Source organism: Chironomus tepperi, unplaced genomic scaffold, assembly GCF_022539635.2.
Source record: "Chironomus tepperi strain 1889 unplaced genomic scaffold, CSIRO-AGI_Ctep_v1 contig_445, whole genome shotgun sequence".
NCBI lineage: Eukaryota > Metazoa > Arthropoda > Insecta > Diptera > Chironomidae > Chironomus > Chironomus tepperi.
This window is the reverse complement of record NW_027226567.1, coordinates 1235631-1258493: the sequence shown is the minus strand read 5'-3', so window position 1 is coordinate 1258493 and position 22863 is coordinate 1235631. Positions and strand designations below refer to the sequence as shown.

General features: G+C 30.9%; 5 protein-coding genes across 8 annotated transcripts in view; 2 read left to right on the top strand and 3 right to left on the bottom strand.

Moving 5' to 3' along the window:
• Positions 1 to 152, bottom strand: part of LOC139098352 (uncharacterized) — a 41689-nt gene extending 41537 nt beyond the window's left edge. For all 3 annotated transcript variants that reach the window (XM_070650523.1, XM_070650524.1, XM_070650526.1), the window contains exon 1: positions 17 to 152. The gene's annotated coding sequence lies outside the window, so the exon portion shown is untranslated. The remainder of the gene's footprint in view (positions 1 to 16) is intronic.
• Positions 153 to 1412: 1260 nt separating this feature from the next.
• LOC139098353 (WD repeat-containing protein 18) lies at positions 1413 to 3653 on the bottom strand. Its single transcript, XM_070650527.1, has 3 exons — positions 3493 to 3653; positions 3124 to 3434; positions 1413 to 2984 (listed from the first exon to the last, which is right to left on the bottom strand). Exons 1-3 carry the CDS (start codon positions 3596 to 3598, stop codon positions 2133 to 2135), a joined length of 1269 nt encoding a protein of 422 aa, XP_070506628.1. The 5' UTR covers positions 3599 to 3653; the 3' UTR covers positions 1413 to 2132.
• A 313-nt stretch (positions 3654 to 3966) lies between these two features.
• On the top strand, positions 3967 to 9937 carry LOC139098200 (protein phosphatase PTC7 homolog). The gene is made up of 4 exons (XM_070650326.1): positions 3967 to 4529; positions 5079 to 5258; positions 7374 to 7829; positions 8254 to 9937. The coding sequence occupies exons 1-4, from the start codon at positions 4316 to 4318 to the stop codon at positions 8301 to 8303; spliced, it is 900 nt and encodes a 299-aa protein (XP_070506427.1). The 5' UTR covers positions 3967 to 4315; the 3' UTR covers positions 8304 to 9937.
• A 5156-nt stretch (positions 9938 to 15093) lies between these two features.
• Der-2 (Derlin 2) lies at positions 15094 to 16658 on the bottom strand. Of its 2 annotated transcripts, none has more exons than XM_070650260.1 (4): positions 16050 to 16658; positions 15650 to 15988; positions 15503 to 15579; positions 15094 to 15410 (listed from the first exon to the last, which is right to left on the bottom strand). In XM_070650260.1, the coding sequence occupies exons 1-4, from the start codon at positions 16124 to 16126 to the stop codon at positions 15148 to 15150; spliced, it is 756 nt and encodes a 251-aa protein (XP_070506361.1). In that variant the 5' UTR covers positions 16127 to 16658; the 3' UTR covers positions 15094 to 15147. The 2 variants fall into 2 exon arrangements, with proteins under 2 accessions (XP_070506361.1, XP_070506360.1); XM_070650259.1 differs by having other exon boundaries at positions 15095 to 15410; positions 15494 to 15579.
• A 279-nt stretch (positions 16659 to 16937) lies between these two features.
• LOC139098482 (uncharacterized) lies at positions 16938 to 18617 on the top strand. Its single transcript, XM_070650705.1, has 2 exons — positions 16938 to 17126; positions 17192 to 18617. The coding sequence occupies exons 1-2, from the start codon at positions 17029 to 17031 to the stop codon at positions 18615 to 18617; spliced, it is 1524 nt and encodes a 507-aa protein (XP_070506806.1). The 5' UTR covers positions 16938 to 17028.
• The last annotated feature ends 4246 nt before the right edge of the window (positions 18618 to 22863 follow it).

Genomic DNA, 22863 nt, shown 5'->3' with positions numbered 1-22863 from the left:
ATAAAGCGTAATATACCTTTGTTATTATTATTTTTATATCCATAAAGTTTTTTATGATTTTAACACTATTATTAATCACAATAAATAATGTTTAATTTATATTTTTTTCACATTTTTTTTAATAGATCCATTTAACATTTTATGTTACTGTATCAAATAAAATAATGATGTCTTTTTTTGTTCTCAGAATGTTTTTCACTATAAAATTGATGATGATAAGGTTCAGTGTTGTTTCCTGGTAATTTGATTGATTTTTAAATAAATTATTATGATACAGCTGTGACACAGGCAAAATCTATGACAAGACAGGATTGATTTTAAAAATTCACATAAACTGATTGGTTGCTATGGTGAATTTAATGAAAAAATCATCGTTTAGGTTCCAAGGTCTTATTCTAGGCTAGATCTATTTTAAAAAGCTCATTATTAATTTCACATATCTAGTTATGAAACTTAGTTCGTAAGCTACACTTATAATACAACAAGTATTAAAGAACTTGCGTAAAATGAGCTTTTCTTGCAAGTCATTTAAGGATGTACTATCATTCAGATGTCAGATGCCATTAAGAGCATCTTGTGAACCAGAGTGTAACCTTCTTAAATTGCAATCTCTAAAGAATCAGGATGTACATCAGGCTTAGTAAATCACAAAGTAAATGATGCATGCACCAATGTGCAGATCAGAGATCGAAGTCTACTAGGATTTTGTATTAAAAAGTCGACTCGACTCCTTATAAAATCTGATCGACTTCCAGCTCTGATGAGTTTAGGGTTAGGATGCTACTATAAACTTTGAATCTAAAGCAATGTTGTCCAAACTGTGTGCTGCCAAATATTCTTGAAAATAACAGAAACTGCATATATTGTGCTATTACGATTGTGGCATATCACCCAGGTGTGCCGTAGCATAATAAAGTTTGGAGAATACTGTCCTAAGGGGTACGGTACAAGATTATCTACGCACAATTAATCGCAGAGTCACTCAATCAGAACAAAAGAATAAAGACTTTTTAACGAACAGCACAACGTTTTTTCTAGGATTCCATTTTATTAACATGTCACAATGTTAATGACAAGACAGGAAGTTGCCCTAACTGCACCGTGAAGGTTTGACTATTAGTCGCAGAAGCAGTTCCAATTCTCACGATTTATCTAAGGACACTTTATAACTCAGGGTTGATATCATACAACGCATGGTGTCGCTCGGGTTTAAGGTCTATGTCCTTTAAGCTCTAGCTATTCATATCTCAACTATCTTTTAATGCCACTCTGCATTCATTATCTATAATATTAAAAAATATTGACTGTTATCATCTGATGAGCGTAGTGTCATTTTCCTACAAACTTCACATCACACAACATGCATTTATCTTCAAAGGAAATGCCTCCTTTAAGCAGAACAACTTAGATACTTGTGATTTTAAAATGAATTATTAAAAGACAAAAAAGCACAATTTTTATTCATCATATCCTGTCATTTCACAGACTCTATGCCTTTTTATCAAAAGAATGATCTACAACAAGACAAGAATCTTAATCATATCCATCTAGTTGTAGACATCTTTAATAAGCAACACTGCTAAAGTTATTATAATTAAAAATATATATATAGGTAGTCACATGAATAACGGAAATTCTACATATGCTGTTTATTTCAAAATATTTATAATTCACTCAATAATTATTTTAAATCAAATAAGTCACACACAATAACTATATATTTATTATTGGTTTTAATTAAATTAAGAATGATATGGAGATAAATTTTTTTATAAATTTATATTTTTTATGTTTAAAATTTTCCCTTTTTACGACTACATTCTTCAGTTTGAAAACTCTAACTGATGAGTATGGAAAAATATTTTCTCTGACAAAATTGGATATCGTGTAAGGCCAAAACACAGTTGGAGTTTTTCATACTCAATTGAATGTCAGAGAGAGTTTGTAAATGGAAAAAAAAATTGAGCATGAATCATGCGCACTTTCATTGTTGATAAATTAGGAATAAACAGCACAGGAAAGATGGTGGGTTAAAAGAGGCACGAGAATGTATGTATCAATCCAGAAGCAACAAGTGTATCTGATCTCTTAATAATTCATATTACTTACACGATGTACGTGCTTTACACTTCTTATGTCATTACATTCTTGGCACAAAAATCAAATAATTCTTTGTTGACTTTTTTGAGTCTCTCGAGTTCAGCTCGAGAATCATCTGTGTCTGTTTTATCATTCCTTGTTGTCCTTGAATATTTATGGCTATTATTGCTGTTATTATTTGTGTAACATTGAAGAATATTCTCAGGTTCTTCATTACTCATATCATGCACTACCTCAACTATTTCTTTGTTATCTGATGTATTAATCATTCTTTGGAAATTCTTGGAAACTAGTTCCAATTTTTCTTCGTGATTAAACATTACTTTATTTGATATCATAAAGACTGCATTTGTTATAACTCCTTTAAATGGAAGTATTTTAAGTAGTGATCGACTTTGGATGTTCCATATGATGACACTAGAGTCTTCACTACCTGACAGCAATGTCTGTTCATCTAATGAGATTGCTAGGCACGTTATTCCTTTTTCATGTCCCTTGAACTTATTGTTAATTTCGTCATCATTAGTAATATGATATTCACGTGTACGAGGCGGTGGTTGGAGTCTGTGATGATATATATTGCCTTGACTTGTTCCAATAAACAAAGATGACTCAATTCTATCTAGTGTAAGACATGTGATGATTTCTTGAAACACTAAACTTAATAATAATGTTCCAGAGGCCATGTCATAAATTTTACATGTTCGATCCTTTGATGATGTTGCTAGTAAGCCTGATAAGCCTCCGATTCCTATCCATAAGTCTGTAACAGGTAAAGCATGATCAGAAAATACATGAAGTGCTTCTATGTGATCTGTGCTGAATCGATCTCCAATGACTGCTGACAAATTCCAAACGATGACTTGTCCATCTTCTCCGCCACTCTGTGGATATCATAATAAGACATATTTAAATTACTTTAGTAATATCCAGAAAACAGGATTAAAACTGTTAATTAATCAAGAGCAATTAAGTCCAATAAATTGATAGGAGATAATGTCTATTGATAATTCCCATACATACCACAAAATGAGATCCGTCGTCTGTGAACTTAATGCAATTGACATTTTGATAATGTTTTGTCAACATAGTAAGCATTTTGCCTGTCGATATCTGCCAAATGTAAATATTTTCTTTGATCCCAGCCACAAGATATAATCCATCATTCGAGACTGACAAACAGTTAACACGTGCCGGCATAACAAATTTGACATTTTGTATTGTATCAGAGTTGTTCAATGCCCAAAAGTTTAGAAGTGGCTTCACGTTGTTAGCTGTGACCAAAAACTTTCCGTTTATGACATTTAATGTTGATTTTCGTGATGCACCGCCGCCTTTCAAGAAGATTTGTGTTAATAAATGAGGAACAAAATATTGTGATTGTCTACATACCTCTATACTGCATTAATTGAGTTCCATTTCGAATATCCCAGACGGAAATGCTGTTCAACTGTCCACTATCATCACTAATCAAGGCTATTTCTATTGCGTCAGTCATTATTCCTTAATTGAATTGAAATTTTGGTTTTTTGTTGACAATTTCTAATTAGACGATTTTTTCGACGATTAATGAGTAGAAGCTACGCCACAACATGCATTTGTTTACTTTTTGTTGTTGTAATGTAAATGTTCATGATTGACATGGATTGTTCAATGCCTTTGTTTATTATGCAATTTTAGCAATGAACTTAGTTTAACTGCTGAATTCAAAGCTATTATAGATTATTTTGATGCAAAATGAGTGTAAATCAAAGGTTGCTACGCAGAAAATCAATTTAATTTGCTATATTTAGAATGATGAAAATAACGGTCATTTTAACATTCAAAAAGAAACAGTGTCCACGGAAAACATAATGAGTCTGCTTTTCTCGACAAGAATAAAATCGCTAAGAAAGAAATTGCATGAAAAGTAATATTTTAATAATATTAATAGGTAAAAAGCAGCATAGAGTGCATGTAATAGAACGTAAATAATATCTTAAATAATCAAAGATGTCATCGATGTGAAATAAGTGTAATTCGAACAAAAGAAATTGATTAATTTGAGTGAATTTTAAATATACGTATTAAGAGAAAATGTGCTAAAGGAAGGAACTAAAAAAAATCAATATTCAAAATTGGAATAAAAAAGTACAGAGAGTAAAATTGAACGGAAAGGAACTATTCCTTACTTTTTTTGATATTTAGTGTGCTGTGAATGATCAAATAATCAACAATGCAATCATCCTTAATTACAGTTCGTGCTTTATCACGAATATTAAAGAGTAAATTTTCAACATTATTAGATCCAGCTCTTTCGACAGCAAATCAGCCTCACTTTGTGAGCGTTGTTTGTGGATTTCCAAAGGACCTACGTAATAAATATAAATTAGGAAAATTCGGTGATGATGCATGGTTCGCTTGCAGTAATTCTCAGGCTGATGTAATAGGTAAATAAGACATCTTTTTTTGTGTCCAAAATTGAGAATGTTCCGAAAGCTATTGATTTTGGGTTTGCACAATACATTATCATTAAAAATGTGAATAGAACATGAAGAAAGAAACGTGAAATATAAGTGAAGTGAATAAAAATTTAATGAGTTATGTAACTCCGTCGACAAACTGTTCTTACTAGAGAATTCGCGACATGAATTAAGCAAATCATGCAAATGAAAATGTATCTCTTACGAGAATTGAGAAAATATCATTTTGTTTTAAAGATTATGGACTTTGATCCCTGAATATTTGTTTGTGCATAAAACTCGACGTGTGTTGATTATTATATTATTCATAAATATTATGGAGCATATTCCTTTAGAAATTTATATTGTATAATTGCTTACTATTATTGTAAATATGAATAATTCAATTACCCTAATTTTCTCGTCTTGATTTGCTTAATTTAAGAGACATTGAATAAAGTTTCTATGTCATTAAGTTAATTATATTGAAATTATTAAGCATTTTCCAAGACCTAATTTTCCTATGCATTTTTACAGGTGTCGCCGATGGAGTAGGTGGATGGTCACGATATGGAATTGATGCAGGCGAATTTTCCTCATTTTTGATGCGAACGTGTGAAAGATTAGTTCAAAATAATAATTTTAATCCACAACTACCTGTTACTCTATTATCAAGTAGTTATCACGAATTATTAGATCATAAGAAACCTATTTTAGGTAAGTTTACATCTTACATATAGCTGAATTTACAAGTTTCATGTGAAACTATGGTTCATTTTCATGCTATGTGCTAATTGCATAAGAATTTATTGTAATTGACTTGATGGAACTTCCGTACGTCTCGTATATACTTGAGATACTCACCATTATACTGCCGAGTAAAATTTTCTTATTTGAATACATGAGAATTGTTAATAGGTGCTCTGATTTGCATATGTAGGAACACTTTCATGTTCTGGCGTCTATAGACTGGCCCAGTCATTTCTAGATTTGAATTTCTTAAAGAAATCGCAATCGAACGTGCAATTAAATGTCTTGGAATGCTTATAAATCAATGACAATTAGTCATTAACATAAGCTATCTGACCGCTTTTTACAACATTCATTGCTTTATCGAAGTCACATGACAAGAATCTACAATATAATAATTTTTTTCTTTTCCATATTTTCTTGTATTTATTTTGCTTTTTTTTTTCGTAATGTAGCTATAATTAAGATGAGAATGATCAAGTGCAACATCGACATCGACTATAAAACGTGATCATTATTGCTAATAGATTAAAGGTTTATATATTTATAAACAAAAGTAAAAAGTATCTAAATTTGTAGGAAAAAAATAAGTCTGAAGTACAAACTTTCTTGATTGTGTTAATGTATTTCTAATTGGATTCACATTATATCGTTGCCCAAAAAGCAATTCCGATCGTCTAAACAAAACTAGACCAAATTATATACCTCGAGCATTTTTTTGGCTTTTTCTCATTTCAATTATTTATGTACCTTAATACACGAATTGTTTTGATCTTTGATGCGCGGTAATGATAGAGAGAGTAAGCGATATAAATATTCAATACGCGAGAATCATGTGATTCATATAATGAAAATCTTTAAAGTCTATTTTTATAAATTTTTCGGTTTCTTCTTGACTTTGTTGTTGTATCCGTAGGGGATATACAGTAAAACATTCAAATAAATTCAGGGTTGCTCTTTGGAATCCCATTTTTATTACTTCAAAGCTGTTGCTAAAATTATTTACAATGTAAAAAGTTTTCTCGGTATATAATAATGGCTATAAATAGCAGTCGAATGTCACTTTGGATATATTTTTTGTGAATTTTATTGTAAACTAAACGATTAATGTCATCAATAGTAACAAATGATGTGTAAAGACATACAGAAGGTTTCTATTTTAGCAATTCGACTTATTGTCTATGAATTATCAAGAATCAGAAACAAAATGGAAGACATTTGGGTCAAAGGATGGCTGAAAAATTTTGAAAATTGATTATGGATCGTTTTACACACATGTTGCAGGATGAAAGTAGGATATTGGAAGAGAATGTACTAGATTTTCCATAACATTGAGTATATGCAAGCATGTACCTGCTGTGCTCAATAGCTTATATATGTAGCTTCTTGACTAGTGCAATGATTATCCAAACAGCCCCAATATACAGCCAATTTATTCAAAATAATATCCAATAAATTAGCACTGCTCATACGAAAGAATTTTATTCATCTAAGAAATTTGCAACAGATTGTCTTGACGTCATTCGCATAAACAAAATCGCTTGCTGAATTGCTGGAATAAACAATATTTTGTTGTGTATATTTTGTTCCTTGCTTTATGAACATTTCTTGTTTATTTATTTACACGGAGATTACGCAAGGATTTCCCTTATCTGCTCTTATCCCAAAAAAGCACTAGGGACCTTCAAAATATAATATTGTGTACACTTTGAGTCATATTCAGGTCAATGAAATTTGATAGAGATTTACTTATCATGAGATTTGTTTATCGTAATCTATAAGTGGATTTAAATTCCTACTTTGTTTATATTTTGCAATTTTGTGTATTATAACAGCTGGACGAAGTCTAGATTCTCTCCCAAAAAGTTCCATCAAGTAAATGACAATGCATGAAATTCAATTCATGAATGCCACTTAAAAATAAACAATATACGTAAATTGTGTAAATGCACAGCATGTGACATTCTTCGTGTGTGTACACATCAATTTAAGGATATTACGCATGTATTTAATCCTCTTTTAACAATTGATAATTAAGTTTACAAACAATATTAATAATGTTATTATTATCCTCTTTTTCAGGAAGCTCAACAGCATGTGTGCTAATATTAAATCGCGAAACAAGCACTATATACACAGCAAATATAGGAGATTCTGGTTTTATGATTGTTCGGAAAGGCGAAATTGTTCATCGCTCGGAAGAGCAGCAACATTACTTCAACACTCCATTTCAATTGAGTTTACCACCACCAGGCAATGCAAATCGTGTTCTAAGTGATGCACCGGAGTCGGCTGATACACATAGTTTTCCAGTAAAGGATGGCGATGTGATTCTTGTCGCCACTGATGGTGTATTTGATAATGTGCCAAATGAACTTTTACTGGATACGCTTAAGGGCGTTGAAGGTGAAAAGGACGAAGTTAAATTACAAATGACTGCAAATACAATAGCTCTTATGGCACGATCACTGTCATTCGATAGGTGCTTTATGTCACCATTTGCAAAAAATGCCCGCAAAAGTAATATTAACACAATCGGTAAGTGAAATTTATTGGAATGCACACTTATTGCTTGTTTGTTTACTTTAACTGATTTGGAATGTTACTTTTACGTCCGATAAATCATTTTTAAAGGAAACATTTAGATATTTTGGTAACGTGCCTAAGCAAACAATCGTAAATAATATTTTGCTAAGGCTTATCAGCTTTTGAATATTGTTTTGGGAAGATTGTTGTATTAGTGGACATTTTTAAGGCTAGAAAATTGATTTAAGTGCTCTAATCAAGCTTTAAGGACTAAAAACCGTTAGAAATTCAAATTCAAATCACTCAAAATTCTCAATTTTCTTGAAAACCCTAGGAATGTTTTCAAACATTTGTAAGGTTTTCAATTTGAACTTTAGAAAATTCGTTAAATTTCTTAACAGAATAACTGACTAATAATTTTATTTTCTAATTTCAGGTGGTAAACCAGACGACATCACAGTGGTTTTAGCAACGGTGACTCTGTGAAAATCATTGAATCCCACTAATGTTAATTTATTAACAAATTAATTAATTTAATTTTACAAAAAATCTTTTTATTTTGAAGACTATACAAACAAAATTTTGAGTTTTTACTTTTTACCAGTCTAAGTAGATTTACGACTTATAATAACTACACAAAATTGAGACGACATTGTTTAATTTTTCTCTATAATAGAATATATATGAAAAATTTTTGCATAGCAAGAGAATTGGAACTTTTGAAACTTAATTTTGTTATTAATTTTAGTATTTTTTCTTCCTTTTAGTTGTTTTAAACAATTTTATAACAATAAGGCTAAAACCAGAATAAATTGTAGTGGTTCTTGAAATATGGAAAAAAAAAGATATCAAGACAAGTAGAATTGTAGGCTGAACTAAATTTGCTTTGTGAATTTTTTAGATTATCTGAAAATATCACATGACAAAAAAATAATAATTCTCATCAATGCAACATTAATTATTGTGACCACTGCAAATAATCTATTTTTGTGATATTTTCGAATCTTAAAAATTCAACACCCTAAAAAGTAGTTTTTGATATAAAAAAATTTAATAAGAATGTGAAAATCGCAACGAAAAAAAAAAAATAAAGTTTGTAGTGTAAGGAAAATCGGACTTGGACGTTGAAGGTCAATTGTGTTTACAATACGTTGCGATTTTGTAGCTGGAATGTGTAAGCAATCAAGCGATAATTATTGTTATAATCCAGAAGAACATAATATTTTTTATTGTTCTCTGCTTAATTCAGTCCTTAATCCATAAAGAAGCACAAAAGCCTTCACAATCCAGTCCAGATGTTGAAAAAAAGTTAATTAAGCATTTAAAGTCACTAAAATCAAAGAAAGAAATGTCGAAACACTTATCAAAGAATCGTGAAATGCAAAAATTAAAGAAAATAACTTAAAGATTATGTGCTATCAAATTATCACAAGACTATTAAGTCATTCGTTACGTACTACAGCATAACGCATAAATACACAATTATGAACAGAATCGAAGTCTATGAAATATTAATTATGTTTCATTTCATTATAAGCGAACATATTAACTGATATCATAATTAAAATAGTCAATAATCATAATAATAATAGATAATAGAATATAGGAAATCATCAGGTGCTTTCCTATGACTTCTTAACGTTAAATCTTTCTCAAAACATGAAATTTTTGATATGAAAATTTTTACGGATTTGTTGCATAAATGATAAAATAAAAATACAATTACATAAAGTCGGAGGTCGCTTAGCTTATCGTGTGCGGCTAACGAATTCTCTTTGTGACATTTTTACTTTAAAAATGCACGAAAAATAAAATTTGAATAAAAAAAAAACTCAAAAGAATGATAAATTAAATCAGGTTTCATTATGATGTAGTTTTATAGTGATTAGAATAGTTCTTGACACACAAAATTGAGTAAATTGATTTACTCATCTTCCCGTACTACTTCCAGATTGGAAATTATAAATTTTTAGTTTTTTTTTTTCGATTTTTTGAAGTTAAATTTTCCTTTTTTTTCTTTCTTTTTTTGGAACAATAAAAACAATTTAATTTTTTTTTACAATAATTTATAAGATTTTTAATAAATTTGAAGCTGTATTGGCATTTACAGCATCCACAGACATTGAGGCTAAAAATGATTTAATTATCTCTCATTTTCAGGGCTAAAGTCTATCTTGTAAGTCATTGTACGCTGAATTGTAAGATTATTTAATTATATGTACGTCTGAGTATCAATAAATTATGTAAGATTTCATTCAAAAATTCTCATGGGAAATGTTTAATACCATATAAAATACATTCAAAACGTATGAATGCTCCAAGAAGACTTAAAGTTAATCAAACAACAATCTATATAAAACAAAAATTTAAGTAAATTCACGTAAAAATAAACACAAAACAACAAAAATAAAAAATTAGTGATTTCTATAATTGACACTGACAAAGCAAAACAAAAGCACAACAAAGCTTACTTACAGAAATTTCGTAGCCGAGGAACAACTATTTCCAACAAAAACACAAAAAGCTAAAGATACGATCCCAAAAAACAACTAACAAATAATACAGATGGAGAAAAGTATTTAATAATTCACAGATTGGACGAACAAAAAACAATGAGAGATTTTTCTCCGATCCTGCTGGAAACAGCAATCAACAACGCTACTCAAAATGCAAAAACGGAATGCAGATTCCTAAAAAGTGGAGATCTGCTGATAAAAACACAAAACTTAAGGCAAGCACAAAACGTTTCACAGGCATTATGGACGCTAATATTACAGTGACAGAACATAAAACAATGAACAGCTGTAAAGGCGTCATCAGCGCGTACGAGTTATTACTGGACTATTTAAAACCACAAAATGTATTCCGAATGCACCAAAAGACAGTAAATGGAGCTTCATTTAATACAGGATTAGTCTTCGTAAAGTGAGCATTTTGCCGGAATATCTGATCGGACTCTTACGAGTGCGCGTCAACCTTATATTCCGAAATGAGGTGCTTCGCCTGCCATAAGTTCGGACATTTATCTAAACATAAAAGATTCACCTACCTGCTATAATTGTAATGACATCAAACACATACACAACAAAGAAGAGAAATGCACGAACCTGCTACATGTGTCAATTGCCAACAATCAGGACACAACAGCTACAATCGCAATTGTACAGAATACAAAAGACAAATAGACATCCAGAATTAGAGTAACACAAAACGTATCGATGTAAACGTTCAAACTTAAAAAGAAACACATACGCAAAGTTACATCACAACAAACCGAAAATGTATTGTCATCACTGAATTATCACAATAAGAAAGAAACACCACCTGTTACAAACATTAAACGCATAAGACCTCAGAAAAACGATACCCATCACAGACGAAGAGACACATGAAAATCAGAATCAACATCACAACACTGAGAACTACGAAAGAGGACGAGATGATCAAAATGAGCAGACCTCATCTAATTGGAACATTCGAGGGTTTTTCACTAATAAATACGAACTACAGGTACTTATTAACGAGTTTAAACCACTTTACATTACACTACAAGAAACAAAATTAAATATAGATACACATATACCTAATTATAAATCTTACATTAAAAACAAAACTTCACAAGGTGCTAACGCCAGTGGAGGGGTGATAACCTTAAGACACTAAATACAATCTTTTCAATACCAAATAAATACAAACTTACAAGCTATAGCAGTTTAACATAATAGATTTTATTTTATGTAACAATCTAGATTACCATCACAAACATTAAAAGACGAACTTGATAATTTAATTAGTCAATTAGGACACTCTTTTGTTTTAACTGGTGACTTCAATGCAAAACATAAAACAGACAGAAAAGGAACTTTAATTGCAAACTAACAGAAAATTTCACTAACAATAATTAACGAAAAAGTTCCCACACACATTGCCACTCGGTAGATTACATCAATTGACCTTACTATTTGCAAAAATTTAGTGTTGGACAGCACTACACGGAAGTGACCACTTTCCGCTTCTGATTTCCTTCCCATTCTCCCAATTTGAAAAATCACACAGAGAAATTTACAACACTAAGAAAGCTGATTGGGCAGAATTTAATAAACTTCGATAACATTGACACATCTAACATAAATAACATGGAAAGAGACTACACTCAAAGACTAATACAAGCAGCCAACAAATCAATCCCAATTTTAAAACCATTTCAAACGAAAGCTGCCTTTCTGGAACGACGACATAAAAAGAAAAATAATTGAACGAAAAAAGAACACGAGAATTTATCAATACAGATATACGCCACAAAATTACAGAACTGACTAAAGAAATCCGTCAACTGAATCTAAAGCCAAAACAGAAAGCTGGAGACGATACACCTCTACAATAAATCACAAAGCAAATACAAAAGAAATTACGACAAAATCAAAACGCTTAACGGCATGAAATTAGAAAAATAAATCGACAAAACGGAACATCCACAACAAATCAAACTGAAATAGCTAACGTAATAAAAAATACCTTTGAACACATATACAGTGATGACAACCTAAGTACGAATCTTAAAACCTTAAAACAGCAAACAATCACAAACGAGCCATTTCCTGAAGACACAAATAACGAGGCATTGAAACATCACAATGAAGGAATTAGAAGATTCATTATCACAAACTAAAGGATCGTCACCTGGTCCTGACAAAATATATGACATGCTCCAAAATTTAACTCACAAGGCAAACAAGTATTACAACTTTACATAAGACACTAAACGAAGGACTTCCACAATCATGGAAACACTCAATTATAATCCCAATCAAAAACCCGGTAAAGCATCAAGCCGCAAGCTATAGACCAATAGCTCTTACAAGCTGCATGCAAACTCTTAGAAAAAATAATCAACAAACGAATCTGGACTCTAGAAAACATGAACCTTCTTAATTCCAATCAGGATTTACATACAATAGACAACATTACATATTTAGTCGACAACATACAGAAAGGATTCACAGAAAAGCAGCAATCTTCATATCAAAAATGCCTATGACAGAGTTTGGGCACATAAAGTAACATAAAAAGACTAAAAGGACGTATAGTCAAATTTATTAACAATTTCACACAGAATAGAACATTTCACATAAAATAGAAACATAATCTGACGTAGGACATATGACTAACGGTATCCCCCAGGGATCTATACTAGGTGCTTTTCAATATGTGTTCGACGATGTACTTAACCATATAAATCCACAAGTTTCTGTGCTTATGCGGATGATTTGGCTATCTTCCTTAACGGAAAAGACACCAAATCAGAGAATTTTACAAAAAACATTAGATGAAATTAAAAGTTGAACAAAAACGGCTTAGAAGTACGACAAGACAAAAGCTTTACATTTCACCAATCAGCATAAAAAATATTCAGAAACCAACATAAACTACAAACAATCCATTGAACATGTCGACAATTACAAATTCCTTGGAGTAATATTTAACGACTGAAATGGACGGAACAAATAAACCTATTACACAGCAAAACAACAAAAAACATAAATCTGATAAAAATGCTTGCACATACCAAATACGGTGGAGAAAGACAAACCTTGCTACGCGTACACGAATCAGTCACAACATCAATCCACAATTATTCAGCACTGATATTTACAAATCTCACAAAAAAAGACGAACGAAAATTAAATACTATCCATACAAGAAGCACCAAGTATGCAATTGGAGCATTTGTGACCTCACCAAACTCAAGCATCCACGTAGAGTCTGGAATTCTAAAACATCAACGGAAAATCCATCTCATTAAACATTGTAAAGTCAAACAAAACACCAAAAATATTCTTCATAATGACCTACATGACGAATAAAAGACATCAAATACAAACACCTCAAAAACCCACCAATAACGTTTAGAGAAATTGCATTTCGACAAAGACACAAAATTCCATCCATTCATCCTTTCTGGAGAAAATAACTTCACTAAAAATGACACAATTCAACAGATCACATGAAGAAATCAAAAGATCTTTCAGAATCATTGCACAAATACACAAGAAACGGTTACGAAATAATCTACACAGATGGATCTAAAACAGAACAAGGATACGGAGCAGCAGTAGTAACGAAGACAAAACATACAAATATAAGTGTCACGAATACTCAACAGTTTACACTACAGAACTTTTCGCGTTATTAAAAGCACTCAAACATAGAACAACCAACAAAACACTAATTTGCACAGACTCCTTAAGTGCTATACAGGCTCTAAGAAATACACATACAAAAAATGTAATAGCACAACAGATACAAGACAAGTTACGTGACATCAACATAATGTGGAAGTCACACTGGTATTATAGGAAATGAGGAAGCAGACATTAACGCCAAAGAAGCTACAAAACAACGACCGTACACAAAATACAAAATTTTACTTGAAGACGTAATAAAGCATATTAAGGAACATGTAACAAAAGAATGGCAAGATGAATGGGACCAGGAAATCAGAAACGGAAATAAACTGGGTAACATTAAAAAAACTACTAACAAATGGATTTATAACAGAAAAGACCAAACAGTACTAACAAGTTAGAATCGGACACACAAACCTAACACACATTCATCTTATTGAAAAAAATTCACCCCCATATGCTCACGCAATGAACCCTTACAGTTATTTTTGAATGCAGTATCTTTAAACAAATATAATCTAAGTTATCACTCACTCGAATCTGACGACAAAAAAGTTACCGACAAAATTTTATGTTTCTTAAATGAAATTAATCTGTATGATAAAATATAACATTAAATTCCCAACCCTGTAGTTCGTATTTAGAAGTTAAAAAACCATAAACGGTCTTAAAATTTATAAAAAAGAGGACCTTAATAAAGATAATTAAGAAGAAGAAGAACGTATGAATGCTCCAAAACCATACAAATGATTTGTATATGTCATTTAAACCATACAAATTAAATTGAAATCATTCAAATTCTCAATCGTTAAAACAATACAAATTCTAGCTAAAACCATACAAATTCATTCTAAATCAAAGTTGAAAACCCTTCAAACTTTTCATTCAGAACCATACAAATGTCCTTCAAAACCATACAAATGAATTTCAAAATCACATTTGACCGTTAAAAAATCCTCCTAAAAAGTCAATTTCAAATAATTAATTAACAGTCAATTACTCACCAAAATATGTCTAGCAATTTCCATACCAACCACTTGTAATGAACACTAATGACTAATTTATTACATTTCCGTTCATACTTTTTTTTTTCTAATAAAAAACTTTATTCATAATTTATTCATGAAGATATCGTAAAAAAAGTATTAATTCTGCTGATCGTTATTGTTGTTGTTATTATTATTGTTAACAACATTAGCATTTCCCCAATGAAAAGCAGCACCGCCGGGTCTATCTTCTGGCAAAACGACATAATCATCTGTATCGGGCGGCTCATCGAATATATTTCTAAGAAATTGTGGCGTTTTAAGGAGCTTCATGCCATTTGGTTGATTAGGAAAAACGTCTTCAAGGAACCAATATACATGACCAGCGCCAATTCCGACAAGATCAATGTAAATTGCATTGCCTATATTTTATTTTTTTGGTTTGAAATAAAGTAAATGAAAAAAATTTAGAATTAACATTTTGAGTGTTATTTTATGCTGTTACTTATATCACCAAGGATCACAGAGAAGGCTAATAGAACCCATGGAAGGTACGGTGCTTGAAAATTTAATAATCCAAAAAAGTTCATTCTAGAAATAGATAACATAAGTTACATTAGATATGAAGTCACGAAATCTATAAAAAGTTAGTCGTACGTACCTAAGGAAAGGATTTCGTCGTGACCAAATATACACAAGCATTATCGTGAATGCCTGACCAAGGAATAGAAGATTAATGAAAAAGGCAAAAATGACCATAAATACAGCGCCGAAAATGAACATCATGATGAAATCAGCAGTCTTTCCACGAAATGATCCTTCCTCTAACATCCTACAGTACCGATATGTGAATATCATATTAAATAGAAAACTAAATCCAATTGTGCCAAAAAATAGGAAGGTCGTGATTAGACGCCATATTTGGCCTTGTAAAATTAATGTAGGATTAAAATACAGTTGAAATGGTGAAATTAGGTCCAGATGAACTGCAAATGTTGTGCTAAAAATAAAGGAATAATGTCAAGTTACTTAAACACTGTATCTACAAACCAGACACTCACCATACACAAGCTGTTGTGTAAATTCGCGTAACAACCGGAATTTCATAAAATCCCTGAAGTAATGTTTGAAAAGCCATAGCAATCCACGATAGTTAAATGATTTAATGGTAATTAATTATTTGTCTTAATTTCTTTGATATCAACTAGTTAATTTCACTGGTTCCTTTGTGATTTAATTAATAACTTTTCTTCTGATCATTGTTAATGTAATTTTTTCACTAGTTGTGATAAAAACTTAATACACGTACATTTTTTATGACGTGTATTGTTTACGATGTTCTTTTTGCTTATCCTGCTTCTTCTATGCCTTGATACTTTTTAAATTACTCAGTAATTAGTTTTAATAGGTGTATATTTGTAAATGAACAGAATTAAATGACTTAAATTCAAGTTTTTATAAATTAATTTCAAAAAAATAATAATTTCACTTTATGGATCTATCAACAAAATAAATAAGTTAATTAACTGTTGTTCTGTGAGTTTGTAACTCCTTATTGATGTGTTTGTTCTATGCTTTATCAGAATAGCTGTGGTATTAATTATATTAGCTAGTTTTAGGGATAATATTTTGAAAATATTTAGAAACTTTTTTCGTGGAACTGACAGGGCAGATCCACCAATTTTTGAATGAATTTTGTTTTTCAATTTTTATTTTGAAAAATAAGTGACCGTTATGCTATTTCAATAATGCAGATAGCTGCTAATATTAAAATGACACAGCCTGGAGAAAACTATATTTAAATTCATCTCGTAAATCCTGAAGACCAATGGAATTGCCAATAGTCCGCAAAGTTAATGTGATTTTTTTCCCGCACTTTTTAACCAGTCCTTTTAAATTTTAAATGACAGTTAAACATGATTAATTTCTTATGTTTTCATTCTTCAAGGGCACACATCAATTTAGAAAACATTCAAATCAAAAATTGCAATATTAACTTAAATAAGTTTATTAGCTGTTATTTGCTCACATATTATAAGAATGGAAGAAGATATGTTACTTCCGGAGGAGATATTAATCAAAATCTTTGACTATCTTAGTCCTAAAATGGTCAAAACTTGCTGTCTTGTTTGTAAAAGGTAATTAGTTTAATTAACTAACACATGCAATATATTATCTAATTCTTATCATTTATATCTTAAAGATGGGACTACATCGTAAGCAATTCAAGGCAGATAATGAAGAAATTTCAGTTAAATCTGGAAGAAAGCAATTTGATGATCCAGAAAGCTAAATTACTAAACAGGAAGCACCAAATAATCAAAGTAAAGAACTTAAATGAAAGCACAATGGATGTTATTAGTCTGCACAATTTACAATCATTACAAATATCATGCTGTAAAATAGAATCGACAATATTTGCAAAAGTCCTCAGTCAACTTAAATTACTGGAGATTTTCAGTGCAAAGGCAGTAGCATTCATTGACGATTTTGAAATAGATGATGATTTTAAGAGAGTCAGTCTGAAACTCAAGGAACTACGCATCGAATATTGTGATATTGATTTAGTTGAATTTTTTGATACAGATTCACTGGAAATATTTGAAGTTTCGTCGCTATTGACTGAAGAATGTGATAGTGTAATTAACTTACTTAAAAGGCAGAAGAATCTTAAGAAATTCGGTGTTGGTGGTGTCATTTGTGAGAACTTTTACCAATCAGATGAAATATACAAATTTAGCTTCAGACTGAAAAGCCTAAAAATCGACAAGGCATCAATGACGAATGACCAGAACGATCCACTATTCAAGTTCTTATTACTACAGCAAGATTCACTTACATCAATGAAAATTCTATATCCAATTGAGACTGTCGTCCACAGATTCATCCTCGAAAATCTCGTGAATTTAACACATTTGGAAATGCCAGTATCAACATTATCAGAGAATCATGAAGACATCCTTAATCAACTGCCTAGAAATCAACATATTGAGAGCATCAAGTTCTTTGGGATATTACGGAATCTGAATAATGCAAAGTTAGTCATGAATATCTTTCCAAATATCAAGCATTTAGATCTAAGTCAAATTACTACACACATTTGGTTTATGGACTTCCTACATTACGTCAGTCAAACTTTTAAGAATCTTGAATCACTTAAAATACCAAATTTATTTAATCAACGACTGCATCAAGGCATCTTCTTCCCCAAACTTACATCATTTTCTGTTGCCAAAATTTATGATGAGACCATTTACAATCCTTTCATTCGACGACATTCTGGCACGTTAGAGGATATTTATATTGGATGGACGGATGATAATTTTATTAAAGGATTGACTGTAGACGAAATAATGAATTGCAGTAAATTGAAGCGTGTCACTATATCCAGTTATTCACCTCTGGTCACTCGAATGTTTAATAAAGTATCAGCCAAAAATAAGCAATGGATTCTAGAATCACGGATCAAAAATAATCTAGATTTAGATTATATACCATTAATATTCAAGTTTCCTGACGATAAGGCTGTTTGGGATGATCGATGTCGAATTTGGAGCGATGAATTAATTAGAGACTTTAATACAATTGATAACTATGGATTAAATGCTTTTGTCAATAAATATAAATAAAAAATATTCATACTATCTTTGTTGCTTGTTAATATTAGCCATTTATTGGTTTATTTCAGAAAGGACCGATTATTAATTCATGAGTATTCCAACGAATTTCTCGAAAATTCAAAATTTAACGGTTAAATAAAATTTGAATATTGTTGATTTTCATTGAGCAATTGTTGCTCAAATTCAAAAAATTATGCAAATTTTAACAGTTTTCTCTGCTTTGTGCTAGGTAGGTTAAAATCCTAAAATCTGATTTAAATTCAATTTCTGCAGTATTATTAATAGGAAAAAGAGAAAATTCGTCAAACAAAAGATAATTCTGCATAGCCGATGACTAGTTCTTGTGGAAAACTTCATCAATATCATAACACGGAAGATCCATTTTACTAATTCAAATCTAAAATCATCCAAAGTAATCTAAAGCCATAAATATGTTGATACACAAGCATGAAAACAGAAAGCAAGTGCGATAATATTGATCCACTTGCCTATTTCTTTTTTTCTGTACGCACCATCAAAATTTTTTCCTAAGAGAACAAACACAAAAGTTCATTGACTTCATTTCCCCACATCCAGAAAGAAAAACTCAAAGAAAATTTTCTTTCCAATCGAATTTATGGCTCAACGAAAAAGGAAGCATGAGTGGTGAGGATGGATGGAAAGAAAATCATCAACAACGACCAAAAAAAATCCTTACTTTTCGTTAGGGATCAGGAAGAAAAGCATTGTAACATGCTCCCTTCTCATGGCATGGTTTGAGTACGGAGCCACCCTCAACTTTTATTATAAATGCTTAATGTGTCATGTACGCACACACACACATAAAGTTCTTCCCTTTTTATCCCATAAAAAAGACATAAAAATCTCTTTTTCCTATCTGGAAAGAAATTTTCCCCAAAAATTTTCCTGTCTGTGAGTTCATTCAACTCACAACTACGACTGTTGGAGATCTAAATGACTGAAATGGATGGAAACAAAAAAGGAGTCGAAGCAAAAATTTGCCTCACCCGCTGTCACAATTAGGGTAAAATGTAATTAATTTTTGTATGTTAAAACCATAAGCACATTTAACTTTTATTCTAAACAGAGCTATTGTAGCTCGCTGGTATCTATAACAAGTCTATTTGTTGAAATGTGAAGCGTGAAAAATTCCCAACGTGACCTAATTCATAAAAGAAAAATTTTCATTTTTATGTTGATTTTTGTATAAAAATTTTCAATTTTCATATTTATTGGAATTTTCTCCCTCCGCAGAGAGTGAAAAAAGTTCCAGAAGTGATGTGGACCTCCCAAAAAAAAATTCATGAGAAAATAATAAAAGAAATGCGTGCTCGAGGAGAAAGTAAAAGAAACTTGAAATAGCAATTGACTTGAGAGGGCATTGACCAGCTATTGTGAAGTAAACATTATAAATTACGTAAAGCGTTGAGAGAGGAACGCTCAAATGTACAGCAGAGCTAAACACAGACATGATTCGATAATGTAGAACACCATAAACCTAAATTAAATTATGTTTTTGTTGTTCGATGCTGATAGGCATAAAGTGCTAGTCAAATATGCCCACACTTATGGATGCATTAGGAATTGATTCCATCCGTGTCATAAATATAGTCGTCATATCTGCAATGTTTACTTTGACTCTAGAAGAAATGTACTAAGGATGATCTCAAGGGTCTATCCAGGTCTATCCTTCATTCCATGCTGTAGCGATGAAGGAATAGTGAATAATTTATAAAGATGAAGCCAATTTACTGACGACAAGCTTTACATCCGAATCGATTTTTACTTCTATTAATCCATTTGATTTTCAGTCACGTTTCTTGTGTATAACTTAAGTTTTTAATTAAATTTTCCATGATAAAACAGCCTTTAATTGACAGGTTGAGAGATTCTTCTAATTTTTGGGGGATTTGGAGGGGAAAATTTTAAAAAACCTCTAAAGTTTATGGATGTTGTATGTGATTATAGATTTTTCGAGTGTTTGAAGTTGTAAGTTTGGGATGAGTTTGGAATTGTCAATGAATATTTCATGAGACAGCATTAAGATTTTGTAGGAGATATGGAAGTTCGTAGTCATTATGTCGTCTTTATTTTGCTTTATATCTTATACTGCCCTAGGCAAAAAGCATGCTTTCTATAGCTTAAATACCTTTATGAGGATGCACCAAACTTACTCTGCGTTTCAGAATATGAATTTTGCCTATTTGAAAATTAAAAAACAAAATACTTACAATTTCAAAGAAAATTCTTGATCATAGAAAGCATTTTTGCAGATAAGTTGAATTTTGTTTTGAAAATTTGAAATATTCAATTATAATCTAATTACATATCAAAACATTCCGTTCAAATTTCATCAACATTGTCTTCCCAAAGCAAAATGGAAATCCTTCAATTACGCAATGAAGAAACCGAAAGTTGATCTTGAGATTCACCGTTCTAAGGTAAATAGCAATTAAATTTTATTGGTAAATAACTTTCAATTTCAAAAACTTGTTTTGGCAACGGTTGTTGAGATTCACGAGATGATACAAATCCCCAGTAGCACAATGTGTTTGCCAGGGTTTCATTACGTTGACAGCAAGACGTGACTAAGCAGTACCCTTGCGAACATATTGTATTATTCGTGTTTGATTCCTTTTAACCAGGAGAAATGAAATTTGAAGTTTTATACTGCTCGGGAAACATATTGTCAAATTTAATACCATTTGACTGTACATATATTATCAATTCTTCAAAATCAATTAATTGATAAAAACTTCATCTCAAAAAGCATAGAATTCTCATTTTTTCCATCGAGTTCTAGAAGTTTACTCAAATTTTGTATGGAAAAGATGACTCGATTCAACTCAAATTTAATTAAGAATTCAACTCAATTTTGAGTTCTACCAATAAACAAGATTACATCATCCAAACCAGTGGCAAAAGCATACTTCCAGCTATAAATGTCACATCAAATTACTTCGTAAACCCAAAACTAATGAAATTTCTTTCAATAACATTTATCTGATTTTATTAAGTTTAATACAAGACATAAAAATGAAATTCATCCCCTTTTACTAATTCAATCACTTGTCCTTATACATTACCATGAAATTTCGAAATGAAATTATTTACACCTGATAATATTCCTGAACCATTTATGTAATAATGTGTAATTGAGTCATGCGAACGTGTGTGTGCGATGATTTTCGAGTAAAACTACACAATTTCCAAAATTCAATTGGACTAAATGATGATAAGAAAATCAATTTAAAGAAAGTAAATTAGGGATAGTTAAAATTACTCGAATAATCTATTCATGAAGTTAGTTAATTGTTTTCTAATGAACAGTCTAATTAATTAGCTTCAATTTCGGGAAGTTTTTATTATCTAGTGTTGAAAAAAGTTTATTTAAATTAAAAGGGGTGATTCTAATTATATTGAAGTTTTTATTTAAATGTACATTTCATCAGTGGAGTTAAACAGGAATTGGGGGAAAATTGGCAGGTTCGTAAGGCTTAAATGGATGCAAAATAGTATTTGAAATTTAAAATTTACAAAAGCCAGTGTAAAGGAAGTCAACATCAGACTTTAAAGTAATTTGCTAAAGACGTTCTTATTTCCTAGAACTTCTAAAATTCTAAAGCAACAGCTTAATGTTAATGGTATTTTCTAATCCTCACAAATTCCTCAAAGGACTAGAATCTAGATTTAAAAAATGTTTTGAAGATTCCATCAGAATTTTTGGACAATTCTGTAAATATTAAGTTGGCATAGAAATAAGTATTTTCTTATTACTGTCATTAGAACTGTTTTTTTTTCAAGTACTTTGGGACAGGATGATTCACAATGTGCCTTTTGGAATAGCAATTGCTGTAGTCATTTACATTTCCACCGCTATTAATTTAGATCAGAACTAGATGTCGACTCAGGTTTTGTTTAGAAAAGTCAACTTCGTGCAAATTTTGAATTGACTTTGAGCTTAAACCTTTAAATTCCTTCGTTTTACGACTAACTTGCTTGATTTAACTTCAAGTAAATCTGACTACTCCTCTTAAAATCAGTTAAATCTCTTAAATGCCATTACAAATTCTATACTGGATGTTTTGAGAATTTTTCTTGCATTTAAGTCTGCCAGTTTTACATTTTTATGTTGCGGAAATTCCCAATAAAACTCCTACTTTCCCTACAACATACTCAATTATAGACAACATTTTCAATTCCATTACTTTCATTTGATTTTTAATAGCAAATTCCATAAGTTTTATATTCTATC

Excerpts from the sequence above, each read along its gene's own strand:
- LOC139098353 (XM_070650527.1), bottom strand. The coding sequence starts at position 3,598 with ATGACTGACGCAATAGAAATAGCCTTGATTAGTGATGATAGTGGACAG. Across the intron at positions 3,435-3,492 it reads TCAATTAATGCAGTATAGAG|GCGGCGGTGCATCACGAAAA; the intron begins GTATGTAGACAA and ends TCTTCTTGAAAG. Across the intron at positions 2,985-3,123 it reads ACGACGGATCTCATTTTGTG|AGTGGCGGAGAAGATGGACA; the intron begins GTATGTATGGGA and ends TGATATCCACAG.
- LOC139098200 (XM_070650326.1), top strand. The coding sequence starts at position 4,316 with ATGCAATCATCCTTAATTACAGTTCGTGCTTTATCACGAATATTAAAG. Across the intron at positions 4,530-5,078 it reads TTCTCAGGCTGATGTAATAG|GTGTCGCCGATGGAGTAGGT; the intron begins GTAAATAAGACA and ends GCATTTTTACAG. Across the intron at positions 7,830-8,253 it reads AAGTAATATTAACACAATCG|GTGGTAAACCAGACGACATC; the intron begins GTAAGTGAAATT and ends TTCTAATTTCAG.
- Der-2 (XM_070650259.1), bottom strand. The coding sequence starts at position 16,126 with ATGGCTTTTCAAACATTACTTCAGGGATTTTATGAAATTCCGGTTGTT. Across the intron at positions 15,580-15,649 it reads CGACGAAATCCTTTCCTTAG|AATGAACTTTTTTGGATTAT; the intron begins GTACGTACGACT and ends ATCTATTTCTAG. Across the intron at positions 15,411-15,493 it reads TGTGATCCTTGGTGATATAA|GCAATGCAATTTACATTGAT; the intron begins GTAACAGCATAA and ends AATAAAATATAG.
- LOC139098482 (XM_070650705.1), top strand. The coding sequence starts at position 17,029 with ATGGAAGAAGATATGTTACTTCCGGAGGAGATATTAATCAAAATCTTT. Across the intron at positions 17,127-17,191 it reads TGCTGTCTTGTTTGTAAAAG|ATGGGACTACATCGTAAGCA; the intron begins GTAATTAGTTTA and ends TATATCTTAAAG.